At 43.1% G+C, this 17,957-nt stretch overlaps 1 protein-coding gene across 2 annotated transcripts; it reads right to left on the bottom strand.

Moving 5' to 3' along the window:
• Positions 1-1,254: 1,254 nt before the first annotated feature.
• On the bottom strand, positions 1,255-3,945 carry LOC145096784 (zinc finger protein GAI-ASSOCIATED FACTOR 1-like). 2 transcript variants are annotated; one of them, XM_079034131.1, is made up of 4 exons: positions 3,447-3,945; positions 2,930-3,326; positions 2,615-2,853; positions 1,255-2,226 (listed from the first exon to the last, which is right to left on the bottom strand). In XM_079034131.1, the coding sequence occupies exons 1-4, from the start codon at positions 3,595-3,597 to the stop codon at positions 1,412-1,414; spliced, it is 1,602 nt and encodes a 533-aa protein (XP_078890257.1). In that variant the 5' UTR covers positions 3,598-3,945; the 3' UTR covers positions 1,255-1,411. The 2 variants fall into 2 exon arrangements, with proteins under 2 accessions (XP_078890257.1, XP_078890258.1); XM_079034132.1 differs by having other exon boundaries at positions 1,255-2,223; positions 3,447-3,944.
• Between the last annotated feature and the right edge of the window lie 14,012 nt (positions 3,946-17,957).

The raw sequence follows: 17,957 nt of genomic DNA, 5'->3' as shown, positions 1-17,957 counted from the left end.
ATTTCCAAAACACAATTTAACATGGATTTAGTATAAGATAATTTATAACTTCATATATACAATACACTCTAACTTAGAAAGATTGTAGTGAATAATAAATAAGTAAATAAACTAAATTTAGGGTAATTTCATAGCAAAATTTTGAAGTTTGGGCCAAAAATATAAATTTTTGATCAATTTTATCATAAAATTTAAAATAAATACACGTAAAAATATATAAATATTGAAAGATGGATGGCTTGTTTACCGCATAAAATGGTCAAAATGAATACAATTATCGGTTTTTAGGATTTGATTAAAAGAAAATAATAACCAAAAGGTAAATTAGTTAAAACTAAGGACTTTTGGTAGATTTCTATTCTTATAAATCAACTGTTATTGATTATGAATTAACTTTAACACCGGTAAACATTTATCCATTTGCGGATTTGCTTATTTAGATACTAATTTTTCTTTTATTTCATGTGCAATGAATACATTGAATAACCACAATGTGTTTTGTGGCAATATATGTCATCTATTATTTGTCACAATATGCAATATTTCATTTAGTTTACAAATAAAATAATTTTCAGATAAAAAGAATAAATGCATAACAACGTTCTATAATACATGATCATCTTACATTGATTTATACTCCTTACATATTCATATATATGTAAATTCTCCCAAAGAGAGGAAACTAAACCTTGTCTTCCTCACTCCCTATAGCGTAACAAGTTTGTTGGTTAATAATAAATAAAAAAAGTTATTTAAGTATATGATAAAATAAATAGACAATTACCCTTACAATTATTTTTTTGGTAAGTTATTTTCCTTAAATTTTCTTGAGAGTTGGAGTTCATGTATTGTACTCTTTGCATACATATTAAAGGACATGAGAATTGATACATAAAAGCCTATTAAAAACTTTGACAACATGCGACAACAAACATTCCATTTCACTACTTTGCCATCATATTCATCCAAAATAATACAAGTAATCGACATAATTTCCCTAAATCCTATATCTGATATACGCCATAAAAGATAAAACATAATTATCAAATATGACTTCTAGTTCAATTCAATTCAATTCACATCGTTAACTAAAATCCAACAACTTGTCTTAAGTCATTGTCATAGTTTCCCTGATTGTCACTTACTTAATATTCTTCTTTCTTAGTTCGGTTAACTGGCAATATCTATCAACTCTCAAATTCCTAAATAAAATATCTTCTTATCTTTGATTGGTTCTACTTTCTACTCCAAATATTTAATTTTAATATTAATAATAATAGTAATAACTAAAAATCATAAAAACATAGACGTATATTTTAATGTCACGTGCTTACTATAATAATAGGTACAAAGCCACTGACGCTCATCATCTCACCTCTCTCTTTCACCATTAAAAAACTGAGAGAGAAAGCTAATGAAGCGCCGGCTTCTTGTCGCCGGAGTCATCCCAATCATCATTTTGGACGGAGGTGACTCCCCTAAAGGGAACACCGGCGGCTGAATTAACATTAAGACTGCTTCCTCCGATTGAACTTAAAAATGCCGAGTACCCACCGGAGGAGCCGCCACCACCCATCCCCAACCCAAGAAAATCGAGGGTGGTCGGTGGCGGCGGACCCATTAGGTTGTCGTTTCTCTCTTGTTTGCTTTGGATATTACTCCATTGACTAACGCTAGCTTCTTGGTAGCGGTCGGTGGAGGAGGACGACGGTGGTGCTAAACCTAATGCATGGAGGAATGAGGTGTTTGACGACGTTGCGCCCATTTGAGCAGCTTTTTGAAGTAGAGCGGTGGCGGAGAGAGCTGGTTGCTGAGTTTGAACGTATTGACGGTGGTGTTGGTGGAGGGTTTGTTCAGGTTGCGGGAATAAGGAGGGGGCGGCGGTGGTGGAACGGTACAAAGAGGAGGATAAAGAGAGAGACATTGGTTCCACCGTGGTGTTCCTGTCAGCCCCGGCGACACCACACATCAGATTAGAGTAAGTTGCCGGAGATGATTGAGACGGCGGCAAGACGGAGGATGATGCAAAAATACTTGCAAATACGCCTGTATTGTTGTTACTCGCATTGTTGTTGTTTCCACTAGAGGTTGAGCCACCACTAGCGGTGGTCGTTGTGGTTGTTGGGAGGCATGTCTCCGCCGCCGCCGCTGCCTCCACCACCTCCAATGTCGCCCCCGCCCCCTTCTGGTGCTCTAGTATACCCGTGGATTTTTCCGGCAACTCTGCTACATAAAGAAGAAATTATATAAGAAAAAGTAAAACAAATTTATAAAAAGGTGATGGTAATTGTTTATGATTTAAGTACTCAGAATCTAAAAAAGTTATGAGTATGAACTTTGCTATTACAAGCAAAAGGAAAAGCAGGAACAATCATGGCGTCCTTTTTCATACAAAATCTCTCTTTTTAATTACCTAGCTTTTTAATTCGTCGATCTTCGAGCTCTTTATTAATGGAGTTCTACTTCTACGACCCACTCACTCTCATACACGCTAAAAAGCACGTAGTACTTTGACAAATGCGTTACAACAAACGTAATCATGACAGTGGATACACGACGAATCGCAATTTTGAAAGCGAAAAATAGTGCGCTGTGAAAAAGTTCAATTACAAACCTGAGCTGTGAACGGATTGAACAGGAGAGAGTACGCCGGTGGAAGGAGTATGCGGCGGTGGCGGCGGGCTACACGACGGTGGAAGAACAGCCGCCTGCACTTTCTCAGTTTCTTGTAGATGATTATGATGATTAGAATTAGTAATGGGAAGGCTTTGAGTTTGAGATTGAGATTGAGATCTCGCACTCTCTTGAGCTAATGCATCACAGAAAGCTCTATGCGTGATGAAGCTATCCCTCCTAATCATTATCAAAAACACAATCAGATTGATGATCTCATGGATTAATTCATAGAATTTTGATGAAGAAAATTGACCTAGAAAATAAGGTGCCACAGTCACATCTGTATTCCTTTGTACCACACGTTTTCATATGCGCTTTCCAATCGGATTGAACGGCGTACTTCTTCGAGCACCTCTCGCACTTCCACTTTTTCTCGCCGTGCTTCCTGGAGAAGTGCTTTTTGATTCCGGTGAGATCGCCGAGTGCTCTAGACGGATCATGGTGGATGCAGGTTTTCTCCGGACAAACATAAACGCGTTTCCGGATTTCCTTTCCATCTCGCTGTTTTAATTTCCACGGCAAGTTATGACCTCTCCGATGAAGCTGAAGGTTCTGGTCCCGCTGGAATCCTTTGTTGCAGATCTCGCATACGAACCGATTGGTGGCTAGTAGAGTCGTCGGTGATAGTGCGATCACCTCCGCATCTGGATCTGCGACGAAATCAAAATCAAAATCAAAATCAAAACCAAAATCACTTTATATATAATCGCAACACCTTTATATAAACAAAACTAAAATACACGTTTACAGAAAAACATTCGTCAAAGTACCTGGCATTCCAGGAAGATTTCTCTTCTTCTTTATCGGTTGCAGCTCAGGAGGAGGATTAGGTGCTGTTTCGTTACCACCGGATGAACATTCAGTTCCTTCAACTGAAGTTGCAGAAACAGCCATTGCCGAAGAATTCTCAAAATCTACCATAAGTTAAACTCGGAAGCTAACAACAAATACAAACTCTAGCTTCGTAGATTATTTTCGTTCTCTTGCAACTGCAAATTCATCTACCTGATCACCAAATGTCTTCTTTAGTTCTTCCTGTTTCCTATTGCTGACTAAAAAGTAAAAACACAGCTCGATTATATCCAGCTGCAGAAGTAATTACAAAACTTTGTAGAATCAAGACCGGAGGTCACGACGGAGATGATGGTGTAACACGGCGGACGTTGTTTTTGCAGGGAGAGAGATGATTCATGAAAGATAAGGATTAAAAATCAAAAACAGGAAGAAAAAAAGAAGACGGGTTTTAAGAGTGGCGGCCGTTAACCATGGTTAATGTGAGGTACTTCGGGCACAAGTTAAGAGTATAGTCATCAATTGGGTTGAAATCTTGGCCGTCCACGTGGTTAAATCAGCGAGAGATTGGCATGTGTCGGAGAAGACGTAGTACTGAGACGCGTTGGTTTTGTCGTTTTGTATTAGACTTTGAAAATGAGTTCACATATACAAGAGTAACACGTAAGGACAAAAAGACCAGGGGTAGTTTCGTCATTTAAGAAATCGCGTACAGACCCCCTTTTAACGTTTTCCTAAATTACCCAATCGACGCATATCTTCTCATACAAATTGTCTTTTTCCTTTATCGAATACTACTACTACCTTATAATTATTCAATACATAAATAACGACATTTGTTAGTCGTTTTTTATAGTAGTGGTCAAAAGTTTACTTATAAATAATTATCCAGTAATAGATGTTGACACCATGAAATGATTAAATCACAACGATTTACCTCTTAAATATATGTGAACTGTGCTTGCGAAATGGACTTGTTGTGAAATGATAAACCCTATTGTGCAATGTTGGGTTGGGGACACTTTCCATTAGTTAATTTATTGTATCAATACTTAAACCAAACAAAAAAAAAATTAGTCTGGTCACACTTTGTAACTTTTATTTTACAATTCATTGTGAAACGTTTTTCTAAAAAAAGAAAAAACATATATCTATTGTAAATATTTTTATATGTATGTAAAACTAGCGGTTTATATATTTTCAAACCGATCCATTTACTTTTACTAGCTATTATTTAATTGACTAATCCTTTATATTAGAATGGTTGAAGAGTCAAATGGTTTGACAATTCCTAATAAGGAGATGAATCGAGAGAATTTTGAATTAGAACTTTAGATTTTTGTTCATCCCTCGCCGCAATAGAATACTTATTTATATATTGAAATACTTTAAGTTTATCTATAAAATATATATGTACTAATATTAATTGTCACCGTAGTGGCTCAATATGTAAGCCCTTAGAGGTCTCAAGTTTATACCTTGTGTGTTTCGATCAATGGATGATTAAGAGAAAGGTATGTGACATAGTCCTAAAAAGGTTTGCTTAGTATCATAACCAAATGTGAGCCGTCTTCCCCAAACATTGCAATATCGAGGAGCCCTAATGGGTCGTGGAAACCTATTTTTATATAATGATATGTATTTTTTTAAAGTAGTATTTTTAAACACATTATATAAGATTAATAGTAAATTATGCACAAAAATTTTAATGGTAAATTATAATACAAAAGAAGTTTAATGATATAATGTGTACATAATAAACAGAAAAATTCATATTATCTGCCACGTAGCATGCTATGTGGCCGGTGACCTACTAATATTGGTAACACAACGATATTTTTTGAATACAAGATAAAGTTTAGTGATCATACATATGCACAAAGTATAAATAGTGTTGGTTGTCAAAACCAATAAATGAAAGGGGTATGGATCATTCACACTCTCACAATGGCTTGTGATAGCGGTAAGTAAGGTTGTCTCAATAGAGATTCAGGTTAAACGATAATATGTCCAAGTCCAATCAAAATTGAGGGTTTTGAATTTCAATAAAAATAATAATTTTGTATGTAATAAACATGCAATAAAAAGGGAATGAAAATCATCAATTGAGAAGGAATCCAACTTTAAGTCTATTACACTTGGTATGATCACTAACTCGGATGATGTAGGTTGTTTGATTCATAATTTAGGTCTTGTAAAATATTTAGTTAAAACAAGTTCTATAACTAAGCCTAATCTAACTAATCAAGCTCAAACAAGTTCTTGAATTATGACCGAAAGATCGCATTAAGCAAAAAAGTTTCCCGAAAATGTTTCCCCTTTCGCATGAGTTCGTAAAGTTCTCAACATGTAGTACATCTTAGGATTTAAATACTAAGTTATAAAAAAATCATTTGTTCCTTGGTGAAATCCCTAAAACAATTATGTATTCCATAAATTCTACTAGCAATCACTCAAAATAACCTAACCTAGGTGGCCGATTCAAGTTAAGTGTATATATGAGCTTGATTAAAAATGATTAGACATGCATTATTAAACTAAAATAGAAACCAACAATCATTTGTGATAAATCACATGAACCAAACGTAAAAAACGCTTAAAGTCATAAAGTAGGGTTTAAGCCACACATCATGGCTAAAATGAAACACAAAAGTCGATAAATTAAAGTAAAAATTGCTTACAAACCGTGATTACAAATCAAAATGACTAAATAAATGCATAAATCCTTGCTACAATATGTTTCTCTTCATTTTTTTTCTCCAAAATCAACCCTCCTTTCAAAAAGTATCCCCCAAATCATATAATTTGGCATCAAAAAAGCGTAACCGAAAATCAAATTATGGGAGTCCGGTCGGGTATTATTTTCAATGTACATGGGCTCGAGATGGTAAACTTTTCCTTGGCATGAGCCCGCCCGGGTCAGAGAAAAATCACTCAGATTGGTTTAATCCTCTGTAACACCCCATTTTCATATTCCAATAGAATTCAATCTAAACCGTCGTTTATAAAATCTGAAACAAAGATGTATTACTTTTTAGCCAAATTCATCGTCTTAAACATGTAGAAAACATCAATACGATTTCCGTAGATATATAGAACACACAAACCTGACTTCGTATGAAGAAGTTATGCTTCTTCGAAGTTTCACGACTGAACCGATATGGTTATGCGCGTCATAACTTTTGAATCAGAGATAGATTACTTATTACTCTAAGTGATTTAAACGAAAGTTGTAGTAAGTATAAAACCGAGAGCATGTATATAGAGAACGACTAGATCTAACTTTGTAAGAGGAAATTATGATTTTTTGAAGTTTCAGCGCAACAATGTGCGAAGCAGAAACCGAAATAGAAATCAGTCGATTATTAGGAAAAACAATCTAAACGAGATTTGAAGATCTCGTCAATGCCTACCCGTCGATATATAGATGGTAGAGAACAAATATCGTATGAAAAAATTATGATTTTTTACGGACTTTAACAGTCCAAGTCTATAAAAATATAACTTTAAAAATAAAGTGAGAATTTGCAGATGGAGTCTAAATGAAAGTTGTAGATCTCGTAGACAGCTACGTGATATAAAGAACAACAAAACGGACCTCGTATGAAGAAGTTACTAAATTTACAAAAATCAAAAAATCGCACGCGTATGCATGCGCTGAGTAGCGCACAACCTTCTAGAAGGTAACACATGAACCACCAGGAAAGTGACATGTGGCACCCTAGGCACCGCTTATTTGCATGACGTGCACCTCCCATTTTCAAGGCGTGCAACTTCCAAACTCAACCTATAAATATCCCTTGAGACCCTATTCATTGTTCACACCTTCACTCTTTTATATCTCTCTCTAGTCTGGCTTTTGGGTATTTTTCAGGAGTTTAGAAAGTTTCACTTTAGTGAAACTATGGAGCATCAGAGGGCTTGGGAATTATAAGCTCTCGGGTCGAAGTTCACTAGAAACTCTCTGTAAGACAGGCTACACTTACTATGCATTAAGTGTAACTTATATTTATATTATGTAACAACCAAAATTTCAAAACAATTAAAACTTTTCAAAACCACCCATTTTAATAACATTGTTGCAAAAAGGTTTTCAATACATTATTTAACAGAGTATTTTTCCCAGGTTCAAATCATAAAACGCCAATGCGGGGAACGGTACGATCACGCCTTTGCCTTGCCACAGACTCCTGAGAACCTGAAAACATAAAACCACAACTGTAAGCCCGAAAGCTTAGTGAGATACCCCCAAAAATACCAACCACAAATACGCCTTTCCAGGCCACGACCTTCCGGTCCAAAACATATCGCCTTCCGGCCCATAACACATCGCCTTCCGGCCCATAACATAACAGTATACATAACATAACAGAACATAGAACAACCATGCATACCGGGTCACATTCCAGACCAAGCAACCATACTCATAACATATAACCATATAACAGTTCGCAGTCAACAATTGATCAGCAGATCACATAACATATCATTACCCTAACCAAGATTCCGGCCTAACCGGTCACTAGCATAACATCACCCTAAGAATCAGTCAACATACTAATTACACACATACGCCTTTCCAGGCCATGACCTTCCGGTCCACATCACAATGCCTTCCGGCCCACAATATGTAATGCCTTCCGGCCCACAACATATAATGCCTTCCGGCCCATAACGTAATGCCTTCCGGCCCATATTCCGCAATATCATGACAACAGACACTACCCGGATTTCCATCCGATAAAGGGTCGGCCTTGGTGCCGTAGACCCCATTGATATAGTGAGGATAACTCACCTCGAAACTGCCGACTGAACAGATAACTCCAGTTGCTCCGATCACTGATACGATCTCCACCTCTGGACAGCCACCAATGCACTGAACTCAAACAATAATCAACAATTACCAAAATACCCCTGGAAACCACTGGTCAACCCTCGGTCAAAGACAAGGTCAAAGTTAACCCCTGACTGACCCTACTCGCCGAGTCAACCCGATGACTCGCCGAGTCCCCATACTCAAAACTTCACTCAATCCGCGACCTAACTCGCCGAGTCACCCCGAGACTCGCCGAGTCCCACAACTTCTGAGTCCTCTCGCACACAACTCACCGAGTCATCCCTTGACTCACCGATTCTCGACTCAACCAGAGAATATCGGAACCCTTAGCGTGTCCGCTATCCATCCAACACACTTACTCTGACTCTCCTCGCAGGGACTCTCAAGCCCATGCACTACCTCAACTAAACAAGATCACTACCCGGGGCCAGACCTTCCAATGCAATCACACTGCAACATATACAATACGAAATCTCAAACTGATCCAACAATACCAACAGAGTCTCCAGCATGACTGGACCGACTCACATAACACATATTAGCCACTCGAGGCTATATCTCTGTGGGTCCGTACACCCAAACTCTGTGAACCCTCAGGTTCTAACTCTGGGAACCTTCCGGTACCAACTTTATAAACATGCACAACATAAATCCCATAGAATTAATGCAGTACAACACATCACGTACATAAAGCATACAAATACTCTGATCACATAACCCCGGTTACCTACACAAACTTGATCTCGGCCTGCTTCCAGGCCTCCACAATCAAATGCCCTAGGTCTGTATCCCGCCCCGCATACCTGACACTCGCTCCTATCAGCCTATACTCTGGGCTAACAGTACACTGCTGAATCCCAACAATTAAGCACCCTCAGCAAAACACATCTCCTCACTGATCAATCCGCTCAAAAGAATCCGATCTTCCAATTATCCACTCCACGACTGCAGATGCTACCCGACATTCAACCCAATGCCGCATCTCCACTAATAACCCTCACGAATGATAACCAACGGAATTCCCAAAACAATAACCCATAACCAAAACCACAACCCGCAAAATGACGAATACCGCATCGGAACCACACAAAGACACCGAACTATAACCATACCAAACCTTCAGGGAACAACGGATACCAAAACGAAAACCCGAAACACCAATCCATAACCATGCCAAACCCGCGAAACAACGAATACCGCATCGAATCCATACAAAGATACCAACACAAACAATATGCTGCAATAATCGCAAGATAACAAGACATCAAGAAAGAAACATACCCGCAGCTGCCTCCGGCACTGCTCCGACTTCCTCTGCCGCAAGCTGATAAGCACGACCCTGAGCCCTTGGGGGCTCCGCTCAATTCGGTCCTCCTCCTGAACTCCTCAAGGTGGCCGATGCTAGAGCCTGCACCGGTCCTGTAGAAAGCTGTGGACAGTTGACCCTCAAATGTCCAACCTGACGACAAAGATAACAAATCCTCAAATCCCGAATCGGCACTGACTGCCGACAATCCCGCGCATAGTGCCCCTCCTTTCCGCACTGGCGACATGCACCACCGGACCAACAAACTCCGGTGTGACCCCTCCCACACTTCCCACAAGTGTGGCCGCTCCGATCCCCCACTCTAACATCAACGGTCCTGGACCTTTTCGGCGCCGACTGCATCGGAGCCTGCCTCAGCTCACGCAACTGCAACTCAACCTCTAACTCAAGCCGCCCGGCGGCCTCCTGCAACTCCAACAAGGTCTCGCAGCTCTGCGCAGACACGAACTGTCTGATATCCCCCTTGAGCATACTCAGATATCGGGACATCTGAGCCTGCTCCGAAGCGAACTCAGGGCAAAACATCGCCCTCTCAGCGAACATCCTGGTGATCTCAGTCACCGACTCCGAATCCTACTTCAGCTCAAGGAACTCCTGAGCCAATCTCTCCCTCTCAACCTGCGGAACATAACGAGCGATGGACATCTCTAGGAACTGATCCCATGAAACCGCAACCCTCTGCGCATCTGAATATGACCCCGTGGTCAATCTCCACCAATCCTTCGCCCCGAGCCTCAACAGGTTCAGAGCACACCTCACCCTCTGATCAGCAGGGCATAAACACGTGAAGAAACACCCCTCCACGTCTGATAACCATCTCATAGCAATAATCGGGTCCTGAACTCCATTAAATGTGGGAGGCTTCGCATAATAAAAGTCCTGATACTGAAAACCCCGACTAGCTCCTCCCCCTGCCGCTGCTACAGCCGTTGTAGATGCCGCGGCAGCCGTCTCTGCGAGAGCCGCATAGCGCTCATTAAAATACTCAACCATGGCGGTCTTGATCGACCCAAACAGTTCCGGCAACTCAGCCCGGAACAATGCATCAACCTCATCATGCAGGATCTCGCGAATCCTCGCATCCAACTCGCTCGTGCTCATCTGATCGATAACCTCAGACGGCACCGATCCACCCGGAACTCGCTCTCCAGCTCCTGATCCTGATCCGGATCCACTCTCATCATGCCTCGGAATCTTCATACTGGAAAACACCATACCAAAACTCAGACTCATCCCACAAACCTGGGATCCAACTCTCTCAACCCAACCCTAGAGATCATGGTTTCCCTGATACGCGTATGGGTCCTGTGCTTTCAGTAGTACGGGCCCATACTACCTTCCACACCTACCCATATTTGTATGAAGTATTACCACAATACCCTAGAGAACATGCATAACAACTATCAACCCTCACCACTAGAGGAACACTGAGAATCTCCCATAAGGGACCCTAGGCTACAGGCATCACAAATCAGGCAACATTATCATGAAATCCTGAAGATCCCTAGCCTAAGTCTAGCATGCTGTTCTATCAAAGCTCAATAAAACAAGTGTCATGAATGGTAAATTTGGGGTTACTTACTGGCCCCGGCTGATCGTACCTCCGCGTCCCCCTTTCACTTAATTTGAAAACCATTTTAATTTCTCTTTTAAAACCTTCCTCGATTTGAGACTGGAGTTACACGAGTGTTCCTCCAATTCACTCAAACCAAGGCTCTGATACCAACTTGTAACAACCAAAATTTCAAAACAATTAAAACTTTTCAAAACCACCCATTTTAATAACATTGTTGCAAAAAGGTTTTCAATACATTATTTAACAGAGTATTTTTCCCAGGTTCAAATCATAAAACACCAATGCGGGGAACGGTACGATCACGCCTTTGCCTTGCCACAGACTCCTGAGAACCTGAAAACATAAAACCACAACTGTAAGCCCGAAAGCTTAGTAAGATACCCCCAAAAATACCAACCACAAATACACCTTTCCAGGCCACGACCTTCCGGTCCAAAACACATCGCCTTCCGGCCCATAACATAACAGTATACATAACATAACAGAACATAGAACAACCATGCATACCGGGTCACATTCCAGACCAAGCAACCATACTCATAACATATAACCATATAACAGTTCGCAGTCAACAATTGATCAGCAGATCACATAACATATCATTACCCTAACCAAGATACCGGCCTAACCGGTCACTAGCATAACATCACCCTAAGAATCAGTCAACATACTAATTACACACATACGCCTTTCCAGGCCATGAACTTCCGGTCCACATCATAATGCCTTCCGGCCCACAACATGTAATGCCTTCCGGCCCACAACATATAATGCCTTCCGGCCCATAACGTAATGCCTTCCGGCCCATATTCCGCAATATCATGACAACAGACACTACCCGGATTTCCATCCGATAAAGGGTCGGCCTTGGTGCGGTAGACCCCGTTGATATAGTGAGGATAACTCACCTCGAAACTGCCGACTCAACAGATAACTCCAGTTGCTCCGATCACTGATACGATCTCCACTTCTGGACAGCCACCAATGCACTGAACTCAAACAATAATCAACAATTACCAAAATACCCCTGGAAACCACTGGTCAACCCTTGGTCAAAGACAAGGTCAAAGTCAACCCCTGACTGACCCTACTCGCCGAGTCAACCCGATGACTCGCCGAGTCCCCATACTCAAAACTTCACTCAATCCGCGACCTAACTCGCCGAGTCACCCCGAGACTCGCCGAGTCCCACAACTTCTGAGTCCTCTCGCACACAACTCACCGATTCTCGACTCAAACAGAGAATATCGGAACTCTTCAACAAGACTCGCCGAGTCCAAGAACAGACTCGCTGAGTCTATGGCTATCTTCAACCAACTCGCCGAGTTGTTCATACAACTCGCCGAGTTCCAGGCCATATTCACCCAACTCGCCGAGTTGTTCTTCCAACTCGTCGAGTCCCATCTCATCTTCAAACAACTCGTCGAGTACACCCATGTGACTCGCCGAGTACCACCGGTCTGAATCCATACAGAAGCACTCCAAGCCATGCAATTGATCCAAAACATAGATCTAGCTTCCTACAACCCCCTCATCACGTTAAGTGGCAAACTTTACGTGAATCCAACTAGATCTAGGCTTTTTGCACTTTGGTTTAGGGTTTGGGACACACAAGCTTCACAAAACACTCCAACACAGGGAATTTCATGCTCTCTGATTCTTCTACTCCAGATCTGAGGTAGCAACCTCAGATCTAACCTCTAGACTTCCAATTACATCCATAGGCAAGATCCCACAAACCCCAAAATGAAGAAACAACATAACAATAGCCCAAGAACGAGATATTACCTCCAATGGACGCCCCAACTGCAATGCAACTCGAATCCAAGCAAAGCCCCTTGCTCCAAGTCTTCAATCTCTCAAAATTCCTTCAACAATTACTTCTCCAAGCTCCAATCCACTCAACAATGGTGCTTCTCCGTGATTTAGGGTTTTCTGGGGCTCAAGGGGTGATAAGGAGGCTGGGAGGAAACATAATGTTCTTTATATAGGGCTCAACCCCGAAAATTAGGGTTTTCTCCAATCAGCGCCTACTCGCCGAGTCCTCCTCACTGACTCGCCGAGTCGGCTACTTAGCACGCGACCCAGTCGCGACTCTACTCGCCGAGTCCATCCATGGACTCGCCGAGTCACTCTTCCACAACTTACTCTTTTAGCCCTTCAACTCTACTCTTGATATTTCGGGATGTTACAATTCTCCCCCACTTATATTAGGCTTCGCCCTCGAAGCCTACAACAACTCAATTCCAAGGGTACTCCCACAACGCTCCACCTGGCCTTAACCGGACCAGGTCCCTCAAGGCATACTTATCGAAACTCGAACACATTTTCCCCTCCTTCACAGTGTCCTGACCACCGTCTCGAACCGGGCACCAACTGTACCCCTGATCATCATTCTCAATAACTGAGAATTACCCAAGATGTACTCTACTCTAAATCTCAGCAATCACTTGACCCATGAGGGTTAGAAAACCATGAACCATCGGATCCCCGATCCAAATCCCACACTATCCATTCCGGGACGACTGAGAGACCCATTCTCAATCTCAGAGCAACTCTCACGAATTCTCCCCTTGCAACCGCATACACATGCTGAACTAGCTCTAACACCCTCAGGTTGGGAAAACCTGATACACTGATAATACCCTCAAACATCCCCCAGGATGAACCACTAATATACACCCCATACCCTGATCATAATCACACTGAGAGTTCAAGACTCTCTCTTTCCCTGCATCCTTTACGAACCTCTTGGCTCTACACTTGCGGATTTCCCTCCGCGACCTCAGCAGACATTCCAAACCGGGTGAGCTTCTAACCCACTGCCGCAATCACGCTGCTCGATAACCATACTCGAATTGCTCTAATCATAACCCTGCTCTGCCGCTTTCACTTCCGTGAACTTGCACTCCCTCTCGGAGTTACACACCTCTTACTTCTCCCTCTTCCGTTACCAAGGAATCCACCCGGCCACGATGTCACTCCGACAAATGCCACGGCGCTCGCCCGACGCTACATCACCCTTAGCGTGTCCGCTATCCATCCAACACACTTACTCTGACTCTCCTCGCAGGGACTCTCAATCCCATGCACTTCCTCAACTAAACAAGATCACTACCCGGGGCCAGACCTTCCAATGCAATCACACTGCAACATACACAATACGAAATCTCAAACTGATCCAACAATACCAACAGAGTCTCCAGCATGACTGGACCGACTCACATAACACATATTAGCCACTCGAGGCTATATCTCTGTGGGTCCGTACACCCAAACTCTGTGAACCCTCAGGTTCTAACTCTGGGAACCTTCCGGTTCCAACTCTATAAACATGCACAACATAAATCCCATAGAATTAATGCAGTACAACACATCACGTACATAAAGCATACAAATACTCTGATCACATAACCCCGGTTACCTACACAAACTTGATCCCGGCCTGCTTCCAGGCCTCCACAATCAAATGCCCTAGGTCTGTATCCCGCCCCGCATGCCCGACACTCGCTCCTATCAGCCTATACTCTGGGCTAACAGTACACTGCTGAATCCCAACAGTTAAGCACCCTCAGCAAAACACATCTCCTCACTGATCAATCCGCTCAAAAGAATCCGATCTTCCAATTATCCACTCCACGACTGCAGATGCTACCCGACATTCAACCCAATGCCGCATCTCCACTAATAACCCTCACGAATGATAACCAACGGAATTCCCAAAACAATAACCCATAACCAAAACCACAACCCGCAAAATGACGAATACCGCATCGGAACCACACAAAGACACCGAACTATAACCATACCAAACCTTCAGGGAACAACGGATACCAAAACGAAAACCCGAAACACCAATCCATAACCATGCCAAACCCGCGAAACAACGAATACCGCATCGAATCCATACAAAGATACCAACACAAACAATATGCTGCAATAATCGCAAGCTAACAAGACATCAAGAAAGAAACATACCCGCAGCTGCCTCCGGCACTGCTCCGACTTCCTCTGCCGCAAGCTGATAAGCACGACCCTGAGCCCTTGGGGGCTCCGCTCCATCCGGTCCTCCTCCTGAACTCCTCAAGGTGGCCGGTGCTAGAGCCTGCACCGGTCCTGTAGAAAGCTGTGGACAGTTGACCCTCAAATGTTCAACCTGACGACAAAGATAACAAATCCTCAAATCCCGAATCGGCACTGACTGCCGACAATCCCGCGCATAGTGCCCCTCCTTTCCGCACTGGCGACATGAACCACCGGACCAACAAACTCCGGTGTGACCCCTCCCACACTTCCCACAAGTGTGGCCGCTCCGATCCCGCACTCTAACATCAACGGTCTTGGACCTTTTCGGCGCCGACTGCATCGGAGCCTGCCTCAGCTCACGCAACTGCAACTCAACCTCTAACTCACGCCGCCCGGCGGCCTCCTGCAACTCCAACAAGGTCTCGCACCTCTGCGCAGACATGAACTGTCTGATATCCCCCTTGAGCATACTCAGATATCGGGACATCTGAGCCTGCTCCGAAGCGAACTCAGGGCAAAACATCGCCCTCTCAGCGAACATCCTGGTGATCTCAGTCACTGACTCCGAATCCTGCTTCAGCTCAAGGAACTCCTGAGCCAATCTCTCCCTCTCAACCTGCGGAACATAACGAGTGATGGACATCTCTCGGAACTGATCCCATGAAACCGCAGCCCTCTGCGCATCTGAATATGACCCCGTGGTCAATCTCCACCAATCCTTCGCCCCGAGCCTCAACAGGTTCAGAGCACACCTCACCCTCTGATCAGCAGGGCATAAACACGTGAAGAAACACCCCTCCACGTCTGATAACCATCTCATAGCAATAATCGGGTCCTGAACTCCATCAAATGTGGGAGGCTTCGCATAATAAAAGTCCTGATACTGAAAACCCCGTCTAGCTCCTCCCCCTGCCGCTGCTACAGCCGCTGTAGATGCCGCGGCAGCCGTCTCTGCGAGAGCCGCATAGCGCTCATTAAAATACTCAACCATGGCGGTCTTGATCAACCCAAACAGTTCCAGCAACTCAGCCCGGAACAATGCAGCAACCTCATCATGCAGGATCTCGCGAATCCTCGCATCCTACTCGCTCGTGCTCATCTGATCGATAACCTCAGACGGCACCGATCCACCCGGAACTCGCTCTCCAGCTCCCGATCCTGATCCGGATCCACTCTCATCATGCCTCGGAATCTTCATACTGGAAAACACCATACCAAAACTCAGACTCATCCCACAAACCTGGGATCCAACTCTCTCAACCCAACCCTAGAGATCATGGTTTCCCTGATACGCGTATGGGTCCTGTGCTTTCAGTAGTACGGGCCCATACTACCTTCCACACCTACCCATATTTGTATGAAGTACTACCACAATACCCTAGAGAACATGCATAACAACTATCAACCCTCACCACTAGAGGAACACTGAGAATCTCCCATAAGGGACCCTAGGCTACAGGCATCACAAATCAGGCAACATTATCATGAAATCCTGAAGATCCCTAGCCTAAGTCTAGCATGCTGTTCTATCAAAGCTCAATAAAACAAGTGTCATGAATGGTAAATTTGGGGTTACTTACTGGCCCCGGCTGATCGTACCTCCGCGTCCCCCTTTCACTTAATTTGAAAACCATTTTAATTTCTCTTTTAAAACCTTCCTCGATTTGAGACTGGAGTTACACGAGTGTTCCTCCAATTCACTCAAACCAAGGATCTGATACCAACTTGTAACAACCAAAATTTCAAAACAATTAAAACTTTTCAAAACCACCCATTTTAATAACATTGTTGCAAAAAGGTTTTCAATACATTATTTAACAGAGTATTTTTCCCAGGTTCAAATCATAAAACGCCAATGCGGGGAACGGTACGATCACGCCTTTGCCTTGCCACAGACTCCTGAGAACCTGAAAACATAAAACCACAACTGTAAGCCCGAAAGCTTAGTGAGATACCCCCAAAAATACCAACCACAAATACGCCTTTCCAGGCCACGACCTTCCGGTCCAAAACATATCGCCTTCCGGCCCATAACACATCGCCTTCCGGCCCATAACATAACAATATACATAACATAACAGAACATAGAACAACCATGCATACCGGGTCACATTCCAGACCAAGCAACCATACTCATAACATATAACCATATAACAGTTCGCAGTCAACAATTGATCAGCAGATCACATAACATATCATTACCCTAACCAAGATACCGGCCTAACCGGTCACTAGCATAACATCACCCTAAGAATCAGTCAACATACTAATTACACACATACGCCTTTCCAGGCCATGACCTTCCGGTCCACATCACAATGCTTTCCGGCCCACAACATGTAATGCCTTCCGGCCCACAACATATAATGCTTTCCGGCCCATAACGTAATGCCTTCCAGCCCATATTCCACAATATCATGACAACAGACACTACCCGGATTTCCATCCGATAAAGGGTCGGCCTTGGTGCCGTAGACCCCGTTGATATAGTGAGGATAACTCACCTCGAAACTGCCGACTGAACAGATAACTCCAGTTGCTCCGATCACTGATACGATCTCCACCTCTGGACAGCCACCAATGCACTGAACTCAAACAATAATCAACAATTACCAAAATACCCCTGGAAACCACTGGTCAACCCTTGGTCAAAGACAAGGTCAAAGTCAACCCCTGACTGACCCTACTCGCCGAGTCAACCCGATGACTCGCCGAGTCCCCAT

The sequence above is a fragment of the Lactuca serriola genome, chromosome 4, assembly GCF_051521515.1.
Source record: "Lactuca serriola cultivar US96UC23 chromosome 4, Lser_US96UC23_V15, whole genome shotgun sequence".
In the NCBI taxonomy this organism is placed as follows: domain Eukaryota; kingdom Viridiplantae; phylum Streptophyta; class Magnoliopsida; order Asterales; family Asteraceae; genus Lactuca; species Lactuca serriola.
The sequence above is the reverse complement of the archived record's forward strand: the minus strand, read 5'-3'. Positions and strand labels throughout refer to the sequence as shown.